Below are 16,156 nucleotides of genomic sequence, written 5' to 3' on the forward strand. Positions count from 1 at the left end.
CCTCTCCGCTACGGGCAAATTAAACATGATTTAGATAAACTTACCAACACGTCAGCTGAACTATGACCAAAGTTTTTGTTGTTAAACTTTTGTACCTTGCAAATTATATGCATGCGATTTGAAGAATGCGAGATACAAAAAAAATTAACCATTAAGTACCTAATATAATTAACAGACGTGGACTTTGATCAAAGTTTTTGTTGCAAATAGTACGCGTTTTATGCACACCAGAAATCGTTAACAGGCTCGAAGTTTGACCAAAGTTTTTATGCCGAATATATATGGACTTTGCTATAAATTGAGTGGGGTATTCCTGATGACGTATCGACGCTGCTAGCAAAGCTAGATAGTCTCAAAGTACGTTTGTTTATAACGGCTATAGCGAAACGCGAAGGCAGTCTCGCGGCAGTCGCCATTTTCCTTCCGTAACGAGAGCTTGTGCCGAAATGTCATATTTCTCGCGAAAAGCGCGGGAAAGCGGAATTATTTTCTATGGTGTTCTGTGGTGTGTGAATAAAAAGTGAAAACAATAAACAAAAATTGGTGAAAAGTATAAACTGGAAAAGGTGGTGGTCACGAAATGAATTTGGTGTGTATTTTTTTATCGGATTACTTTTAAATTTAAATATTATTTTTTTTTGTATGGAATTGATTGTTAAATGGTTTTTACTGTAGAGAATAACTGTCATTGTTAGTTTTAGTTCTTTATGTAGGGGAACCTCTTGGTCAGTTTAAAAATGAATATATTATCATAATTCTTTATAAACGGGAACTTTTACGGAGATTTTTTTTTGTATGAGGTATTAAAAGAAGTAATTTTTGAATAAGCATCTGTAAATTGTGACTTAAACTCTATTGTATCTTAATTTAATACGAGTATTGGACCTTATAATGTAAAACTTTTCTATTTAACGTAACGTATTAAAATGTTAAAAAATGAAACACAATAAATATTAAAATGTAGTATTTTAACTAAATCAAATTGTGTATAACTCGGATGAGCGTTACTACATTTAAATAAAAATAAATAAAACAATTTCGTTTACTGCTTTGTTATATGTTGATATGGTATGAACCGCAATTACTTAAATATATAAAAATAAAGAGATAAATGTTTTTGTATGACCTTAACAAATCAATTTAATTGTATGGATATCTTATACCTTTAAACGAGCAATTCTTGTATATATATAAATATATATATTTCTGTGATCTCGGAAACGGCTCTAACGATTTCGCTGAAATTTGGTATATGGGGGTTTTTGGGGGTATACAATCTATCTAGATTAGTCTTATGTTTGGGAAAACGCGTGTTTTCGATTATGGTCGCTAATTTCGTGTTGCCGGCCACTGTCCGTCTGGTCCAGCGGGTTAAGACGCGGACTGCTAAACGAGTGTTACGGGTTCGAATCTCGCCCGATGACTAACTTTTGTTTTTTTTTATATGTTCAAGTTTATATATAATTTTTTAATTTTTATTGTTTTAGACAAGTTTAATTTAGTAAAAAAATGTAGTTAAGATTATCACCTATAGACCACCATATTACAATAAATAGTTATAACCGAGCAAAGCTCGGTCGCCCAGGTACTTAGGTATATACACTCGGAACGTCCATAACTCAGGAACTAAATAAATTACGTCGTTCATCTCATAACATAAATAAATGCAATAGTTCGCAAGTAAGTACTACATACAAGTTTTTGGCAAAAAAACATTTTTGATTCAAGCTTTTATCGCTGACTGTACTTTTCTTCCACAGTTAACTAATACATGAGTATTAGTTAACTGTGGAAGAGACAATTCTAACAACCCCAAACACAATTGGTTTGCGTTGTTTTATCACAGAGTTCCCATGACCACCTCCCGTTTCCATCATCCGATCAACTCCATGTAATCATAATATGGCATCGTCATCCGATTAACATACTTATGCAAAATTTCAGCTCAATCGGAAATCGGGAAGTGGGTCAAATTCAGCATCCATAATTTGATCCACACTATCATAAAAACAGGGCAAAAAATTAAATCCTGTAAAAAGCTTGTAAAAGTAAGCAAAATAAAAAATATTTTATTTTATTTCAACATGTTTTAGCGAGCCATTATAAAATTTATTAAAGAACCAAATCTATTAGTATAGTCTGGTAGAAAAGGTGAAAAATAGGTACGCCGTACACAATACTACTTTGAACAATGAACCTTTTTGCCGTGGGTTTTCACGTCACTCTTTTTTAGCAATTAAGTAGTCTATTAATGATAGATAGGTTATTTTTTGCTTAACATAAAATCATCGGAATCATGCTGATCAATATCAATGTTTTCTCAGAATGTTTTTTGTATCATGTTTTTATTGATTTATCTATAAGGAAACGACATCCTGAAGTAGTTAAATCTCTTTCTGCACATCATTATTTACTTATCAGGTGTAACATATAACAAGACAGTAAACCAGATTGTTTTGCTTATTGATTTAATAAAACAAATATTTTCACAAGCTACCATTTTAACGGTCTGCGCGAAGCTAACAAGAGCAACGTGATTCCAATTACAAACAGGCAATTATTTTCCATCTCGGCACCTCGTGATTCTGTGATAGAATTTTTCTCTTGCTCGAGACTCAAAATCAGCACTCGCAATGAACACAACTTCTAATAAACACGAAATAAAGTGACCTGGTCCAGGGCTGGGTTGATTCGATTCCGGTATTTCGTAAGTTACTGGAATCCTAATAGACCGTATTATATTGTTATTTATAATGGGGTTGAGTACCCTAAAATCGACACGTCTAACATACGTCTAACGTCTAATGACCATCAGCTGTCATAATCTGAAAATTTTGTAAAATTTGTTTGTACTCACTATCCCTGGGCTATATTTAGATGTTTCGGGTCCTTGTTTAACTTAATACAATTGGTAATATTAGTATGTTTGTAAAACTTAGAAACCAATAAAACTGTTTCATCTGCATCGCTTAATTTTCACATTGTTAATACCTGGTATATTTTCAATCCATTGAACAGTTTTTGTTTGGTTTAGATAATTCACCATATATACGTATCATCTGTTTAACTACGCGATATTAATGAAAATTATGAAGCATTTACTTAAATTCAGAATGCCTTTACTTTTTTTATTTGTACCCATGTCTATCTATACTCATAATCAATTTAAGCATACATTTTCTATGCTGTCGTATTGGTTTGTTTTTTGTAAACCACACGAGACGGAGAAATGCGATAAAAATACCTACTTAGTCACGCAACACATGTTACAACTGCTATTTACCGCTAATAAGTATACTATACCAACTGGCTATTAAAGTAATAATGCTAACTCTTTCACTCTTGTGTGGGTTTAACAAGTGTAAAGGTGATAGATTTGTGAGCTCAGTAGCCAGTTTGTATTAGGACTACTATAGCAACGTTGGCTGAGGCCGGTCATTTGATGGATAAAGGTGGTCATTACCGGTCGACAAAGTTGGTCATTAGTGGCTACTGGACTGCTACTACGAAAATCGAAATTAAAAAACCGTCCATCTCCATTCGCTCGTATCGCTATTTAAATAACAAAGACGCAGATATATAAGTACAACATTCGTATGTCGATGCTCATTCGCTGGATGCCCATGATTGATGCAGAATTATAATATAAGAGTATATCCATCTTCATCATCGCATGTCACAACCGCTTAACAAGCCTGCATCACGGCAGATATGTCATTGTATCAATTGCAGCAATTATTCATGATGCTCGTGTATTAATCGCTTGTTACACAACCCACTTTCTTTGTTTGTGTGCAATTAAAACGTTAAAACACGTATAAGGCTACCGTGATTCTTGAAAGGATTAAATACAGAGCGCGGTCCATCCCTTCTGGAACTAAATAGGTATTGTATATATGTACATATAACCGTCATACCGTGATATTACCTACATGACGCGGTATTCCGAGCCTCCGCCCCTAGTCCCGGTATTCGGGAGCCCGATTTCAAGGATATTTATCTACCCATTCCTCTTTCGCTACCTCTTAAGGCCCAACGTCCTACCAGTAGATAGTACCCACTTATTTATTACACACTTTTATTTAGCTTGTATGTATATATATTTAATTCTATAAGCGTTTCTTCTAACTTAAATTTGAACCACTTCCCGGTGTCTGATTGAGCTAAAATTTGGCATACTTCTGTATTTCCGATTCGCATTGCAATAACATATTATTAGTATACTAACATCAAGCTGATCTGATGATGCAGCCGGAAAGTAAGTAGCCAAAGAAACTCTTCAATGGAAAATCGTTAATACATTGTGTTTAGGCTCATTTCAAAGATCTCGAGGAGTACTTTAAGACAGACAAGAAAAGGAGAGAAAGTACCAGTTGGCAATAAAAGTGTGTAACAACAAATATTTTTGGCGGTAGTTCATTACTTCTATTTTCAATTTATGCTGTCAGTGAGTACTGTCTGAACATCTAGCGGTAAGGTAGCGTGCGACTTGCAATACGGAGGTCGCGGGTTCAAACCCCGGCTCATACCAATGAGTTTTTCGGAACTTATGTACGAAATATCATTTGATATTCACCAGTCGCTTTTCGATGAAGGAAAACATCGTGAGGAAACCGGACTAATCCCAATAAGGCCTAGTTTGCCCTCTGAGTTGAAAGGTCAGAAGATGGCAGTCGCTTCCGTAAGAACTAGTGCCTTTGTCAATTCTCGGGATTAGTTACCAAGCGGACCCCAGGCTCCCATGAGCCGTGGCAAAATGCCGGGACAACGCGAGGAAGAAGGCTGTCAGTGAGTACTGTCTGACATACTGTACTTTTATAATCTAACAATTAAAGTATTTACTGAGTTCAATAGTTTACTACAGTGTATGTATGTATAAACTCTTTATTGTACAAAAGACAAAATATAAATATGGCACAGGATAAGCAGTACAAAGGCGAACTTATCCCTTTAAGGGATTTCTTCCAGTTAACCTTTGAGTAGATGAGAATTGATGAAGAATGGTAGACAAATGTACGTGACCAAAGATACGTCACTTTTGTCAAAACTGTTCGATAATAAAACATATTTACTTACTGTAGGGTACATTTTTGTGTACATGCATTAAATAATTTACAGAAAGTTGCACTATGTAAAATTTCGTGAAAAGATTTACAATTGTAATGATGAGCTATCTAAAAACGATACAGGTAACGTGATACTATGCCAAGTCACCATTAGATTTCAACTTCAGTTCAGAATAGGTTTATCACAAAGAAATGTCCCGTAACGAATTCCGATTAATCGCGAATATCGCAATTGCTAAATTCGCTTAGCTGTTTGATTTTACGTGTGTGATAAATTCCTACCGCAAAACTACCCAACTAGACACTATAGTCTAGAGTTCTAGACTCTAGAGCTAAAGTCAGACTAAACTATGTTGCTGTTGATGCTGAATGTTTGTGTGTGTATATTCAGTGCCGGATTAACCATTAAGCAAAATAAGCACTTGCTTAGGGCACCATGTCTAGGGGGGCACCAAAATCATAGGAAAAAAACGCGCGGGCTGCATCAGCATCGCAGTCGTAGTGTAGTACTTATGTACACGAAACATTTTGATACGTGTGCAAGTACCCATCTAATAACGAAGGGTCGTAAGAGAGTGAGGACACGTAAAAGCTCATGGCCAAAAAAATCTTACCGTCGGGCTTGTGGCCAACCGATTTTCTCGACGTAGATTACCGATTTTGTAGCGTATTTTGGTCTCTTGCACACCAGATGTGTCGGCGGCAGAGCCGCGATCCTGCGACCTAATTGTCAAAGTGTAATAAAGGGCCCTGCGAAGGCCGAAAAACAAAAGCATCTTATCAAGTTGCGCTTTCGAGTTAAGGCAAAGGCCGAGCAGTAGGAGGACCGTGATTACATAGGTTCGATTTCAAGCCACTCTTTTGCAATTCGGCGTTAGGTCTTATGCGACGCCAGGCCTTCTACTTTATGCAAACTGCCTCACTTTGGCTTGGCCATGGATCCAAATCCATACTGTCCTCTTTCACAGCTGGGCTGCCTTGCTCACACCTCGCCATTAGTTGTATTATATGATAACGCGCCGCGATCGGACGCTCCGGACGTCCAGCTATTCATACCTCGCCATTGGTCAAATTCAAGCCTTGCTTTCTTCCAGCTCGACCTTTCGCCTCATTCGTAAGCGCCGATCGAACGCTCCGCGCATTCAGCCTTAGACTTTGCCTTTAAAAACACTGATTTAAACCGTCACGATTTAGGCCAATCAAATTAGATCCAAAAATAGCAGCAAGCTGGGAATTAATTCCTCAAAACGCTATTGGGAATGTTTTAATACATTTGTTGGGTTTGTGAAACGCTGGGAATTGTTTTAATACATTTATTTGGTCCTAAAAGCGTGTAATCCCAGTTTGCTCTATCCCAGGAGGTGTGCATACTTTTGGGATCCTTAGGAGATAATTTTTTCCTTTGGGTTGCCAAACCACTCGATGTAGAAGGAACCCAATATTAATTACAGTAGCACTTGGTGGATCAGATACTGGTAAGAAAGCGTTTTCGGATTATTAACATGGTTGTACCAAAAATAAAAAATGTCGACCTTTTTTTACAATTTACTACGAATACATATTAAGGTACCTTAAATTAATCAATATATTTTATTGCAAGAACATAGTTAAATTACATTTCGGATCCTAAGATATCAATTTTAATAACACTCGTAATTAGAACAAATTTTCCGTCGGCCGTACCGTTTTCGATTTACAAGCAAAAAAACTGAAAAAGAGGAAACATTTATGCACACCTCCTGGAATGGAGCAGACTCGGATTACACTTTTAAGTTGAAAAAATCTAATTGTATTGGCCTAATTGTGACACAATATTATTTAAGAAAACGGGACTTATTCGCGTTTGATCAAGTTCTAAAATTACCTCCAACGTCAAAATAATGATGTCGACTTTACACAGTCTTCTCCGAGACCATGGGGACAACGCCGTCCTTGAATCGTGGGATCAGAGGTAATTTTAAAACTTACCCTAATAAGTCCCGTTTTCGTAAACAATAATTTGCTATTTAAGTATTTCTTGTTCTGACAAGAACCAATAGCCAATGGCTAAGCCCCTACTGAAGCTCGGCCTTTGCCCTCACATGAATGAGCTTCGCAGGAAAGCTCTAGAGGTTGCAAAACCCTGTGCGAAATACTGCCTATGTCTTACGTCTTCGCTTACACTTGGACCATGGTTGGCTTGGCCTCCGGACTTATGCGAAGCACGGTCTTCGAATTTGCTTACACTTGACCTTACCTACTCTTGGAACATTACTGCTGCAGTACTGTCAATTTCCGTGATAAAATGATGTGACGGATTGAAAATTCTATTCTCAGCAGTAATGCGGCAATAAACGTCACTCAATTTACCAAGAAAATTCAATGTAATCTTGATGAGGGGGCACCATGGTCTAGAAATGCTTAGGGCACCAAAATGTCTTAATCCGGCACTGTGTATATTATGTAGTATGTTTTTATAGAGGTAGAAAAATCTATTGCGTATCATCAGGACTATGTCCAGTATGTCAGACTCAGGTGTTCAATACCCACTAAAAAACCTGTTCTTTCTCCGGCCTCTGTTTCCTTGCGGAAACTGCCGTGCATTACTTCGCGGGGAGAGGAGAGCTAGAGGAGGTAGCTGTTAAGCGTTTTTAGTTTTGGCTCTCTTCCTTTCCGTGAAATGGAGATCTTCAAGTACTTTGGTAAATGGAATGGAAATAAGACCAATGGATGGGCTCGTTGACCTACCCAGTGGCGGGCAAGACCAAAATTGTATGTGGGCAAGGTACATTTAGCGAGGCCATCTGGTGGCGCAAGAAATAACGAACATTTTTATGTTGTGTCCGAGATATACTTATTTGAGGCGCGAGGCCCCTCGGACCGCGAGGCCGTAGGCGGAGGCCTACGTCGCCCACGCCTAATGCCGCCTCTGGACCTACCCCTAAGTAAACTTGCCCAAAGGGACACGCCGTACAGTCACGCACCTTGATTTTTGAGCCATTTAAAGTTCTAGCTAAATTGGACATTTCATAAGTAGGTAAGTGTTGAGCAACCAGTTTAGCTCGGACCCTAAAAGGTTCAACAATCGCGATGCGTGATTGTAACCTGACTCCGCCAAACCATTAATAAAATTAATATGTTATCATTATCAAATTGCTAGAGATATATCTGTAAGAGTCGCCTTTTAGAGAGCGATCACATAACATACGAGTACACAAATACACAACAATTTGTCGTATATAGACAAATGACATGACAGAACTTTGAGCACTTATATATCAATGTTACATTCATTTTCAAACCTATAGAATTGTCATCTCCATACTTTTTATATCAGCGGGCGATATATACACCGTGTTTTTTTTCCGTTAATTTCAAAGGTGCATCCCTGAGCTTAAATTAAGTAACTTTCTCAAAGGCACCGGTATTCTAATTAACTCCATTTCGGAAATAATCAATAATTAATTTTTATCTTATAAGGCCCGCGTGTACACTTGCCCTTAGGGCCTGTTTACATATTGATTAGTGTTTAGTACGAGTTAAATACATTTGCTACTAAACGTATCTCGGACGATCGATGTTCGAAATGACATTGTCACAGTTTTCAATTGTTTGGTTGAGTTAAATGTAATGCCCATGTTACAACAACGCTATATGCAACATTTAATTACTTGTTATAAAAATTAAAATTATAAAAAATATATATATTAAAAAAGCTTTTTTTTTAAATTAACTATGCCATTTAGTTTCCTTAAACGTACTTACCGATACCCCGAATTTAACGGAATTCAATAAAAACAAGGTGTATATATGGTTATATGTCACCATGCCTATCACGTTCTAACAAGTATGTAGTGCGAAAGTGACAGGTATAGTGACAGGTGATAAAAATGCAATCATGCTGCCACCGCAGGTATAGTATGAATTATCTCAGATGATTTTTTTCGTGCTCGGGCCCTAATCTGTTAAACAAAACTGAATAAAATTGTTTCCTTTATGCAGTGGTTTCATTGCTTACTGCTAATAGCCCCGACATAAGTAACGGGAACAAGCCCGTTTAAAAAGAAAATTTACCATCCTAATTAAACGGTTCAAATTCATGAAATAGACTATTCGAATATAACATGTTTTGTTATCTCCATAAATAATGCAATTGACGAACTTCGATTTTCCCGGTACGAGGGCTGGCATAGATATAAGAAGGAAGGAGATTTATAACGAAGCATAATTTCAATGAGTCTCGCTGTCTCCAACTGTCCCCCACCACATCATTAAAGGCGTGGCCAGACAACCAACTCACGCGCTGTGATTGGCCAAACCGCGCGGTGTAGCAGCCTAGAGCGGCGGCACTAGAATGAGGACAATTCGATAGAGCTATCGATATTTTACATGTTCTGAACATGACCTTAGAGTTTTGACATTTTTGTTTTAAGTAATAATTGCCATAGACTTAATTCATATTCCTTTAAATTTTTGACCTTATTTACGAGCTAAGAATTTTAAGGTACGTGTAAGGTATATTAGTTGATCCATAAGTTCTCTCACAAAGGTTTTTACTGATAAAATGTAATACAAAGCTTTTAATTAAAAAAAAAAATGTACCATGATGCGAAAGCTTGTTTATGCTTAACTAATCAAATTGGTTTAAATTTTAGTCATTATTTGATGTAATGTTTGTTTAAATTGTTTACTTTGGGATTGTCGTTAGACGTGAGCGCTTCATTAAAAAATAGTTTCAGTTTATTATAGCATATTTCGTCACCAATTGAAAGCAATTCCAGCATGTTACATAGAGTTATGAAGAACTGCGAAAGCAAGTTATAGTAAATTATATTGTAAGTATAATGCACCATTAAATAAGCTTTTAAATCATATGTACGAATAATAAAGAAAGAGTAATCATAATTATTAGTAAAAATCTTTCTGCTAGAACTTTTGGATCGACTAAGTATACAATATACTATTATTTTAAACATATTTATATTCTATCGTTATATAAATGAGGCGAAGTGTAACTGGAAACATTTTTCTTGAAAATGATCCGAACAAATAACACTTTTCTCGCTCGTAAACCAGTTAGGGCCCTCTACCTGTAGCATCTATCCATTTTTCTTTAATACTGGGATTTAACGGGAAGCTGAAAAAATTGCAACCATGAACATATTTGATTATACCTAGTGCAGTTATTCGAATCGTTGCTAAGAACCTGAATAAAATATACTTATAGGTATAAACTATAATATTATAAATAAATTGTACTTAATTAAATCAGTTTATTTTTTGGCTTACCTATTCGATTTTTAATCCAAATTAATAAGTATTAAATTAAACATTAGGTGCATATAAAATAATTGTAAAATTTTACTTGAAAAATAATTACTTTCATACACACTATATCCAAACATTTTTATCGATAACGCTCAAAGATCAATTATATGCACGAGCACCACTCTACTTCGCGGCGTCAATGAAGGGAGCGGTAGGCGGTCGTACCAAGAAACAATAATGCCCCTGTGAATATCGTTAGCGGTTTAATGCATTGCGCCGTTGCTAAGGACACTACAAAACGTTTTCCATGCCAAAGCGTCAATGTAGGATGCATAGACAAATTGCCACGCGTTTGTATGACAACATGGTCTGACTCAGAAAAATCACATGTCACTGGATTTATTTGTTAAAATGTGTGGTTTTATTGACTAATACGTGAAAAAAAATGTACTCACATGTGGTATGTAACTCCATGATCCTTATAGTTTTTGGATGCACTCCTATTTCGACACAAAATAACGCTATAATTCGGCATTTCAATAAAATTGACGCGCACATTGTTCAATGACAGTTAATTTGCTACTGTCTTACGGCGGGCCGGTATGGCCACGATGTGGCCATGTCGCGGCGACACGCGCCACGCCTCCGTCAGCCATCTAGTACTTTCTATGATCTGAGAGGGCTGGCTATTGTTTAACAGAGTAAGATCCGAGCCCGAAAAAACATCCGAGATAATTCATTCTATGCACTCTGGGGTGTTTATAATTCCGCCGCCACTTTCAAAATGCCGAGATTTGGGTATTTATTAGGTATTTATTTGTAATTTGATCAATAAAGAAATATGAATATATTCATATTCCTTGTTAACTGACAATCTTTAAACCTTATTGCAAGGACATACGGCCCACCATTGGTCAGTTGTAAGCGTTGCTAGTACAAAACCACGTTGTGTAAAAATAGAGTTGTCATGACTAATGTTGACGACGACAGAACAATCTCGCGCACGTGTGTTGCCATTAGGTACAATAATGGCCCGCAAACACGGCCTGCACATGAATGTTAAATGCAACTCTAATTATAAGGCTGGTTCATATATGATTTGATGAATGCAATTTCAAGAGAAACAATATGATAGTTGCTTAAACTTCAATAATAGTAGCTTAGCGTAGGTACTCTGTATTCTAGTCTTCAATACAATCAAAACTGCTGTGTGACGTTATAGAGCGAAATATGTCGAGCAATTTATTAAGACTTCTTAAGATGTGTTTCGGTCTTTCGGAGTACTGTAAGACTTATTTTATGACTGGTGAAAATTATGTTTTTCTCGGTATAAATAACCTGTGTTTACGATTGCTAAAAAAACTTGACTACGTGTATAAACACTGTTTAGGGACTTTGTTTTGTTTCAACTGGCCATAAAAAATTATAAAATAATATCCATTGGTTTGGACGTGCAATGGCAAAGAGTAAATCTATTTTGTGTAACAATGGACCACGGTCGAAGCTATTAAAAGAACATTAGATAACATTTACGTTTTGCGAATATCATTAACTACTAAGATGACTATTTTATTTGTAGACATATGTTAACGAACAGAAAATGATCCTATACGCCAAACTTAATACAAAGGAATTAGAGATGGAGCGAGCGACATGCGCTAAAAGGCTTACAAGTAATAACATATCAATTTATACAATTTGAATGCCTCTCCTCTATTCTAAGCGTCGTTATACGGGGATTTTATTGTATCATACTCTGACAAATAAATATATATATCATACTGAAAAATCTACTGTTTCATTAGCTTCGGCAAATCAGGCGTCAGGCATAAAAAAGCGGCCAAGTGCGAGTCGGACTCGCCCATGAAGGGTTCCGTACCAGTTATGACGTATTAAAAAAAACTACTTACTAGATCTCGTTCAAACCAATTTTCGGTGGAAATTTGCATGGCAATGTATATCATATATTTTTTTTAGATTTTTCATTCTGTTATTTTAGAAGTTACAGAGGGGGGGGGGACACATTTTTCATTTTGGAAGTGTCTCTCGCGCAAACTATTCAGTTTAGAAAAAAATGATATTAGGAACCTAAATATTATTTTTGAAGACCTATCCATAGATACCCCACACGTATGGGTTTGATATTTTTTTTTTTTTTTTTTAATTTTATGACGTATTAAAAAAAACTACTTACTAGATCTCGTTCAAACCAATTTTCGGTGGAAGATTGCATGGTAATGTATATCATATATTTTTTTTAGATTTTTCATTCTGTTATTTTAGAAGTTACGGGGGGGGGGGGGGGGACACATTTTACCACTTTGGAAGTGTCTCTCGCGCAAACTATTCAGTTTAGAAAAAAATGATATTAGAAACCTCAATATCATTTTTAAAGACCTATCCATAGATACCCCACACGTATGGGTTTGATGAAAAAAGATTTTTTGAGTTTCAGTTCTAAGTATGGGGAACCCCCAAAATTTATTGTTTTTTTTTTCTATTTTTGTGTAAAAATCTTAATGCGGTTCATAGAATACATCTACTTACCAAGTTTGAACAGTATAGCTCCGGAAAAAAGTGGCTGTGACATAATGGCTACGGAACCCTAAAAACACCTTATAAGACCCCTTTCAGTACGCTGATGCATCATGTGCGAGCATCCATAAACAGAGGGCCTACCGCGAACACCGAAATTTGCAAATTGCGGGCATTCTTCTCTATCACTCTAATTACGCCTTAATTGGAGTTAAGAAGAAAGATGGGGAATTTGCGAACTTCGGTGTGCGCGGTAGGCCCTAGGTTTCACTTCGTAGCGGGAAAATATGCGGGCTACGGCGTAGCACCCGTAGCACACATGCGCACCAAAATAATTACACGTGCAGAGCCAGAAGGCACAACAGAGTAGAGATGTTGCACGTATTTAAAATAAATTTTTTCACACCATGCACAGAATAAAGCATCTGGAAATTATTAGAAAAAGCAGCCGTTATTTTTTACACAATTAGATCTAAAAAATAACCGGATCTAATAAATTATGTAGCAAATAAATCACGTTAATGTAAAGGCGAAACACTTTTGATCAGAAGTACCCATACCAAGTATAGTCTACAGCGCCTTCTATCGGCAAATTGTCTGACTAATTTGCGCGATGTTAATGCACGTAAGTTAGTTTTTCGAGGATACTTGTCTATCATGTTTTATCATGTGAACAGTACCCCTAGTGTAAATTTGATCGACATCATAACGTGACGAACGCGTTTGCGTTAAGTCTCATTTTGTATAGGATTTTGAGTTTCCAAAACGTCCCGCTTGGCGCGCTCTTTCTAAATCCAATACAAAATGAGACTAAACGCAAACGCGTACGTCACGTTTCGAAATCGAATTTATTTACACTAGGGGTACTGATTTCAAAAATTGTTCTTTTATTTCATACGAGTAAAAGGTGTGTTTAATTTAATCTCAGACATTTCAAGAGTAATAAACATACGTAAAAAAAAACTTTTACCCGAAAGGGGCCCACATATTTTTTAAGTGAAATTTTAAATCAGGTTCTTTATTTTAATTTCTATATTCATCTTGTTTTTTTTTAATTATGTGTGGGAGAAAATAAAGCTCTTTATAATAATAAAGCTGTTTATATAATAATATAAACACACTTAAAGTTGGTTAAATTGCAAACTGAATTCCGAAAGGTTTTTTGTTAATAAAAAAAAGTTATCAAGATAGAGATCTGATTATATTTTTCCTGTAAGACGTATAGTAATGATAATATTATGTTAAAAAATCATAATTTATCTTTGGCAAACTTTGGTGATAAGGGAGGGGGGGGGAGTGGTATTTTATTAGGTCTTATTGTTTTGTTCGAAGAAACGTCACTTGACACTGACAAATCGTATCTAGACCTCGGACCGAAAGTCAATGTCATGTCGTCGCTAATCGCCGCTAAAGCCTGCAATCACGGAAATGACAGTTCAAAGATAGACAAAACACTAACGGCGCTCATAATCCAATGCAAGCTCAGTTTCCATTCCGGAGTGCGAGAATAAAGCCATAGAGTTCGTTTTTATCATGGCTCGGAACCGGTTTATAAAATACCGGTAAATACCGGTTTATTTCGGTTTTTCTTTGAACTTGTAGAAGAACGCGAACGTTTTAAGAAAATTATTGTAACCTAAAAAACCTGTTTATTCCACATGCGACGAAATGGCCGGCCGGCCTGGTGGTGTGCCATGTAAAACATAGACACCGACATAGGAAGAAACCTGTTTTTGTTGCTCTAAACCGGTTAATTTGACAAGAACTGTTCTTATAAAAACCGGTTTAATTTCGGAAACCCAAATTAAAAGGTTTTTGGCGCAAAACAACATTTGGTACATGATAACGGTTTTGAAATTTAACCGGTTTTCCGAGCCTTGGTTTTTGTTCTGATTAGAAATTTTATAACCTCAAAAGTAGCGGTATCTTTTCCTCCAGAATTAAATCTGAGTAACATGCACTAATTATAGTGTCGTTTACATATTATTTGACCACTATATTAGGTATCATAGGAACCCTAGCATTTCGGAACAAAAAGTTAATTACCACTACGTTTGAGGTTAGAAAAATTCTGAACATAAAAAAAACGGAGTAGGAGACTAAAATAAACACAGTGAATAAATAGTCACTGTTCGAGTTCGCGCTTCGCGGCCAAAGTCAATGTCATCGCTAATCGACGCTAAACCCTGCAATCACTGAAATGACAGTTCAGAGACTGTTTCCCACACTGCGACGCGCATCGCTGGACACGCGACATCTGATTCGCGGGCGTGACGTCATTTAATGACGATTATTGATGTTTGATGGGTGATAGGAATTACGATGTTTTTAGAATCAGATCAAGCTAATTTTATTTTAAACGTCAAGATTCAAGATTCTATGAAATTATGACGTTAACTTGATACATTAAGTGCATACCAGGAACCCGTTCGTCGGGTTCTCTGTTCGTAGTCGCTTTCCTCTACATTGCGGGAAAATGCTGTGATCAGCTACGAACGTAGCGTTACGAAACCGTTGGCAGTGCATGTGTTAACACTTGTACCGTCTGGGCTATCAAAATCGCTGTCAAATTATCTTGGTCTAACTCTGACCCAAATTATGTAGCAAATAGATCACGTTCAAATTGAAAACAAGATACCGATTAGTAAGCCATATTCAATCGCATTCATTTATTTAAATTGTATTTATTTAAAAATTTGATTCAGCCAACAAGGCCCATATTACAAATACTTTATAGACTAGCATACCCATACATTTTATAAAATAAATTTTATGACCAACGAAACGACATTACATTTTTGGCGCACCGGTTACCATGTTAGTACCCAATCAAAAGCTGTGGCTGTGGCTATTTAACAAAACGCCAGAAAAATATAGGTATTTCAAATATGAATTGAAAGATTGGACTTTTACCAAAGTAAACTACATGTTATAATAAAATGCCATTTGGTATTAGTAGTATTATGTAAATAAATAAATAAATATTATAGGACATTATTACACAAATTGACTAAGTCCCACAGTAAGCTCAATAAGGCTTGTGTTGTGGGTACTTAGACAACGATATATATAATATATAAATATTTATAAATACTTAAATACATAGAAAACACCCATGACTCAGGAACAAATATCCATGCTCATCACACAAATACATGCCCTTACCAGGATTTGAACCCGGGACAATCAGCTTCGTAGGCAGGGTCACTACCCACTAGGCCAAACCGGTCGTCAAATTATTATTATGTGTATGTTATGATTGTTATGTACTTCATAATGATTTACCCATATATAATTTTCTTATTGGT

At 36.3% G+C, this 16,156-nt stretch overlaps 1 protein-coding gene across 6 annotated transcripts in view; it reads left to right on the plus strand.

Moving 5' to 3' along the window:
- Positions 1–16,156, plus strand: part of LOC133529241 (calcium release-activated calcium channel protein 1-like) — an 89,310-nt gene that overhangs the window by 52,973 nt on the left and 20,181 nt on the right. The window contains exon 1 of one of the 6 annotated variants that reach the window (XM_061866928.1): positions 312–589. The exons of 4 other annotated variants lie outside the window; for them this stretch is intronic. In XM_061866928.1, the coding sequence (XP_061722912.1) occupies positions 581–589 (9 nt within the window). In that variant the 5' untranslated portion in view covers positions 312–580. Of the gene's footprint in view, positions 1–311; positions 590–16,156 lie in introns of those variants that run through there. One more of the 6 variants, XM_061866925.1, reaches the window with a different exon arrangement.

The sequence above is a fragment of the Cydia pomonella genome, chromosome 20 (assembly GCF_033807575.1).
Source record: "Cydia pomonella isolate Wapato2018A chromosome 20, ilCydPomo1, whole genome shotgun sequence".
In the NCBI taxonomy this organism is placed as follows: Eukaryota; Metazoa; Arthropoda; class Insecta; order Lepidoptera; family Tortricidae; genus Cydia; species Cydia pomonella.